This window comes from Oncorhynchus nerka, linkage group LG8 (assembly GCF_034236695.1).
Source record: "Oncorhynchus nerka isolate Pitt River linkage group LG8, Oner_Uvic_2.0, whole genome shotgun sequence".
Classification (NCBI taxonomy): Eukaryota; Metazoa; Chordata; class Actinopteri; order Salmoniformes; family Salmonidae; genus Oncorhynchus; species Oncorhynchus nerka.
In genome coordinates this window covers 12,029,751-12,035,750 of record NC_088403.1, presented here as the reverse complement: position 1 = coordinate 12,035,750, position 6,000 = coordinate 12,029,751, and the positions used below count along the sequence as shown (strand labels likewise).

At 49.4% G+C, this 6,000-nt stretch overlaps 1 protein-coding gene across 1 annotated transcript in view; it reads left to right on the top strand.

The window, feature by feature from the left end:
* The window catches only part of ccdc146 (coiled-coil domain containing 146), a 63,053-nt gene that overhangs the window by 27,788 nt on the left and 29,265 nt on the right, over positions 1-6,000 (top strand). Inside the window, exons 4-6 of the mRNA XM_065021333.1 lie at positions 1,017-1,226; positions 4,206-4,263; positions 4,857-5,033. Of these exons, the coding sequence (XP_064877405.1) occupies positions 1,017-1,226; positions 4,206-4,263; positions 4,857-5,033 (445 nt within the window). The remainder of the gene's footprint in view (positions 1-1,016; positions 1,227-4,205; positions 4,264-4,856; positions 5,034-6,000) is intronic.

Sequence of the window (6,000 nt, the reverse complement as noted above, 5' to 3'; positions counted from 1 at the left end):
CACATTGAGGCTGTTCTGAGGGCAAAAGAGGGTGAAACTCAATATTGGGAAGGTGTTCTTATTGTTTTGTAGACTCAGTGTATAACTACCCTTGGACACCCAGTTGAGGTGATAGTCTGTGACAGACGCTGGTCCCTACCAGCATCTGTGTCTGTGTGCCACTAGGACCTGTGTGATTCCCCTCCTACCTGAGGGTGATGAGCTGAGCCAACTGACCACATCTCTGCCCTGTCATATGACCCATAAGTACCTGTGTCTGTCTGTGACTCCCATCTCCCCACCCCAGCTCTCAGCAGTCAGAGATCTGTCTGTGACTCCCATCTCACCACCCCAGCTCTCAGCAGTCAGAGATCTGTCTGTGTCTGTCTGTGACTCCCATCTCCCCACCCCAGCTCTCAGCAGTCAGAGATCTGTCTGTGACTCCCATCTCCCCTGTCTGTGACCCCAGCTCTCAGCAGTCAGAGATCTGTCTGTGACTCCCATCTCCCCACCCCAGCTCTCAGCAGTCAGAGATCTGTCTGTGTCTGTCTGTGACTCCTATCTCCCCACCCCAGGTCTCAGCAGTCAGAGATCTGTCTGTGACTCCCATCTCCCCACCCCAGCTCTCAGCAGTCAGAGATCTGTCTGTGACTCCCATCTCCCCACCCCAGCTCTCAGCAGTCAGAGATCTGTCTGTGACTCCCATCTCCCCACCCCAGCTCTCAGCAGTCAGAGATCTGTCTGTGACTCCCATCTCACCACCCCAGCTCTCAGCAGTCAGAGATCTGTCTGTGTCTGTCTGTGACTCCCATCTCCCCACCCCAGCTCTCAGCAGTCAGAGATCTGTCTGTGACTCCCATCTCCCCACCCCAGCTCTCAGCAGTCAGAGATCTGTCTGTGTCTGTCTGTGACTCCCATCTCCCCACCCCAGTTCTCAGCAGTCAGAGATCTGTTTGTGACTCCCATCTCCCCACCCCAGCTCTCAGCAGTCAGAGGTCTGTCTGTGTCTGTCTGTGACTCCCATCTCCCCACCCCAGCTCTCAGCAGTCAGAAATCCGGCTGCTGCAGGAGGCCAAGCGGTTCAGAGCAGAGCTGGAGCGCCAGCAGAGAGATCTGGAGACGGCTGAGCAGTTCCCTGAGGGGCCGGACACAGAGGTCAGCCGTATGAGACAGCAGCTCCTCAAGTTCCACAACGACCTGCGACAGGCAGAGGAGAGGGACTACCAGATGAACTACCAGCTAGAGTGGTGAGGACACACACACTGACTAGAGCCTAGCGTAGAGAGAGAGAGAGATTGTCTGTCTGTCTGTCTGTCTGTGTGTGTGTGTGTGTGTGTGTGTGTGTGCGTGTGCGTGTGTGTGTGTGTGTGTGTCTGTGTGTCTGTGTGTCTATCTGTCTGTGTGTCTATCTGTCTTTGTGTCTGTCTGTGTGTCTGTCTGTCTGTGTCTGTCTCTGTCTGAGGTTAAGGGTATGCCCAGCTCTTGAGCCACTTTAGTCCAGTCAGTCCTGGAAGTGGTATGTGCGGCATGTAGCCTAGGGGGAAGAGCATTGGGCCAGTAACTGAAAGGTCACTAGTTTGAATCCCTTAGCGACAAAGTGAAAAATCTGCCATTGTGCCCTTGACAAGGCCCTTAACCCTAATTGCTCCAAGGTTGCTGTTGATAATGGCTGACCCTGGCTGTGACCCCAGTCTCTGAGGGTGTCTCAGGGGGATATGCAATAAACACATTTCCATTTCACACATGCGTATAATGAAACAGGACAAATATAACCCACCAAATGATTCATTATTAGGTGTGCCTCTGGCTCTAGCCAGCTGTGTCACTCGTCTTCTCCACTTGTTCTCAACAACACTCCTGTCCTTGTGTCCGAAAGGTCAAGCACGCCTCCGAAACACAGCACGGAAAAGAACGCCGCTGTCCTCTCTCTGCACAACACACACAGTTAGAAAGGCCACGGAGAGGCCATTGGAACATTGCTTAGCAACTGATGAAACAAGCTTGTGTAAAAAACTAAGAAAGAGGACATGAAAGGAAAGGTCTCTTCATCAGTCATTTAATCAGCAAGGACTAGAATACGGCTCTGGCTGTCCCAAATGGCAGCCTATTCTCTATATAATGCACTACATTAGACCAGGGACCATAGGGCTCTGGTCAAAAGTAGTGCACTACATAGAGATTAGGGTACCATTTGAGACGTACACTATGATTCACCAGGGACGGGGCCTAGAACACATTGTTCCTGAAAATATGACCTTCCTATCTGTGGGTAAATGATATTCACATTGTTCCTAAAGATATGACCTTCCTATCTGTGGGTAAATTATATTCACATTGTTCCTAAAGATATGACCTTCCTATCTGTGGGTAAATGATATTCACATTGTTCCTAAAGATATGACCTTCCTATCTGTGGGTAAATGATATTCACATTGTTCCTAAAGATATGACCTTCCTATCTGTGGGTAAATGATATTCACATTGTTCCTAAAGATATGACCTTCCTATCTGTGGGTAAATGATATTCACATTGTTCCTGAAGATATGACCTTCGTATCTGTGGGTAAATGATATTCACATTGTTCCTAAAGATATGACCTTCCTATCTGTGGGTAAATTATATTCACATTGTTCCTAAAGATATGACCTTCGTATCTGTGGGTAAATGTTGTTCCTATTGTTAAGATGAGAAGGCCTACAGCAGTAATTGAAATATGAGGCTAAATGAAAACCATTGCTTAGATTGCATTCTGACTAGATGTTGTAATGAACTCGGCTGTCTCTTGTTGTATATTATCTTGTGGATGCGTATAGCTCTGACAGTCCGTTTGGCAGCCTCCTCTCTTCCCCTGTCTCTTGTTGTATATTATCTTGTGGATGCGTACAGCTCTGACAGTCCGTTTGGCAGCCTCCTCTCTTCCCCTGTCTCTTGTTGTATATTATCTTGTGGATGCGTATAGCTCTGACAGTCCGTTTGGCAGCCTCCTCTCTTCCCCTGTCTCTTGTTGTATATTATCTTGTGGATGCGTATAGCTCTGACAGTCCGTTTGGCAGCCTCCTCTCTTCCCCTGTCTCTTGTTGTATATTATCTTGTGGATGCGTATAGCTCTGACAGTCCGTTTGGCAGCCTCCTCTCTTCCCCTGTCTCTTGTTGTATATTATCTTGTGGATGCGTACAGCTCTGACAGTCCGTTTGGCAGCCTCCTCTCTTCCCCTGTCTCTTGTTGTATATTATCTTGTGGATGCGTATAGCTCTGACAGTCCGTTTGGCAGCCTCCTCTCTTCCCCTGTCTCTTGTTGTATATTATCTTGTGGATGCGTATAGCTCTGACAGTCCGTTTGGCAGCCTCCTCTCTTCCCCTGGTGATCTACCCTCCATACGACAGACAGATGCTCACTGGGAAGAAGATATGTCTTCAGATGTGCAATGTTAAGCCCTTGATCACAAGCCAGACAGATTAACAGGAATTCAACTGTCAGTCATTTTAGCTTCAAATGTAGTATTTACAGATGACCAGGAAGCAACACAAGTGCTGTGAAAGTAGCCTGGAGGGCTGTCTGTCCACCCAGCAATTTCTCACTGAGGAGATTTTACAAGTGTCAGGAATTTCATATCTGCCGCTGGACTTAAATACCTGAATCCTGTCAACAGTTGAACTCAGTTGAACCTTTCACATAGTAGCAACCACTGACAAACCACTGTTTCACTCAGATGTTGCCAAGAAACTCTCAGAATTTGACCAACACTTTTCTGAAAGCAATACATATTTTCAGTATGGCTACATGGCTATATTTCCCTGCCTGTTTTTATCAACTGAGTTACAGTGGAACCCTGGTCGTCTGTCCTCCACCACTGTGTTAGGGGGTTGAGCTCAGGCAGAGACAAGGTTACTTGAGCATATTGCACAGCCACTTGTTTCTTAAGCTTGTCGTCAACGTTGGTCACTTTTTCATCTTCTCTGTATTTCTGAGAATTTATGTTCAAGTTCCTTCCTCTTGTTCCTTCCTCTAAATCAGGGGTGTCGACATCCTTCCACGGAGGTCCTAGTGTCTGTGGGTTTTAGGTTTTTCTTTTCAATGAAGACCTAGACAACCAGGTAAGGGGAGTTCCTTACTAATCAGTGACCTTAATTCATCAGTCAAGTACAAGTGAAAGCCTGCAGACACTCGGCCCTCCGTGGAAGGAGTCTGACACGTGCTGTAAATGATGTCGTGTCTGTTTACAGTCTCACAGAAGAGAAGCTTTGCCTGGAGAAAGAGTATGAGTCTCAACCCAAACCAGTTGTAAGTATCTCACAGATTTATCTCCTGTTGATAGTCATTCACATGATCTGTCCCATCATACACCACAGCATGACATTCCTTCATGTCACCTACAGCAGTAAATCCCTCATTTAGAAGCAGAGAAATGACACACACAGTGAGAGGACAGAGAAACAGACGGTATCTTTGCTGCGAGGCATCCTTGTCCAAATGCTTGATTGATGAGGCTGGCTTCTTGCCGGTTCCGTCTCCTCGTTGTCACTGGGTTGTGGTACCATACATGGTTCTGTGTCTACCACTAAGAGAGGCCCGATCATTGATCTAATGATATTTTACATTACTCCTTTAATGAACTTGTTATTACAGTTGGTTTGGTTACAGTTAAATAGTAGTTACTTTTTAACACCCAGTACAGCTACACTATAATCACATGGATGTATATAGTCAGACTCCCAGGAAAGTCACGACTCAGCTATTACCTTTGATATCCCCTTCAAATAGCTGGCACAGTACTGTGTGTGTGTCCATGATTTGCACTTGCATGAATGTGTATTTGTGTCAATGTTGATGTATTTTGTATGTCCCATAAGCCATTGCTCCTGGTGTGTCCTCAGGAGCTGGAGAAACGTGCGAAGGCCCTGAAGGACAGCAGTGAGGAGCTGAGGAAGGAGGTGTCTCAGAGGAGACAGGAGATACACAGCCTGCTGGAGGACATGGAGGCCAGACACAAACTGATGACCAGGGAGCAGAGAGAACTGGACCACAAGAAGGACAGCATAGTAAACAACCAGGTGACAGGTTGGAGCGGGCAGAGGGTGGTAGAGGGTGGGCAGGGGGTGGTAGAGGGAGGGTAGAGGGTGGTAGAGGGTGGTAGAGGGTGGGTAGAGGGAGGGCAGGGGGTGGTAGAGGGAGGCAGAGGGTGGTAGAGGGTGGGTAGAGGGAGGGCAGGGGGTGGTAGAGGGAGGCAGAGGGTGGTAGAGGGTGGGTAGAGGGAGGGCAGGGGGTGGTAGAGGGAGGCAGAGGGTGGGCAGGGGTGGTACAGGGTGGTAGAGGGAGGGCAGGGGGTGGTAGAGGGAAGGCAGAGGGAGGGCAAGAGGGAGGCAGAGGGTGGTAGAGGGAAGGCAGAGGGAGGGCAGAGGGAGGCAGAGGGTGGTAGAGGGAGGCAGAGGGTGGTAGAGGGAGGCAGAGGGAGGCAGAGGGGTGTTAGAGAGTGGTAGAGGGTGGCAGAGAGTGGTAGAGGGGTGTTAGAGAGTGGTAGAGGGTGGCAGAGAGTGGTAGAGGGGTGTTAGAGAGTGGTAGAGGGGTGTTAGAGAGTGGTAGAGGGTGGCAGAGAGTGGTAGAGGGGTGTTAGAGAGTGGTAGAGGGGTGTTAGAGAGTGGTAGAGGGTGTCAGAGAGTGGTAGAGGGGTGTTAGAGAGTGGTAGAGGGAGGCAGAGAGTGGTAGAGGGGTGTTAGAGAGTGGTAGAGGGTGGCAGAGAGTGTTAGAGGGGTGTTAGAGGGTGGCAGAGAGTGGTAGAGGGGTGTTAGAGAGTGGTAGAGGGTGGCAGAGAGTGGTAGAGTGGTGTTAGAGAGTGGTAGAGAGTGGTAGAGGGGTGTTAGAGAGTGGCAGAGGGTGGTAGAGGGGTGTTAGAGAGTGGTAGAGGGTGGCAGACGGTGGTAGAGGGTGGCAGAGAGTGGTAGAGAGTGGTAGAGGGGTGTTAGAGGGTGGTAGAGGGGTGTTAGAGAGTGGTAGAGGGTGGTAGAGAGTGGTAGAGGGGTG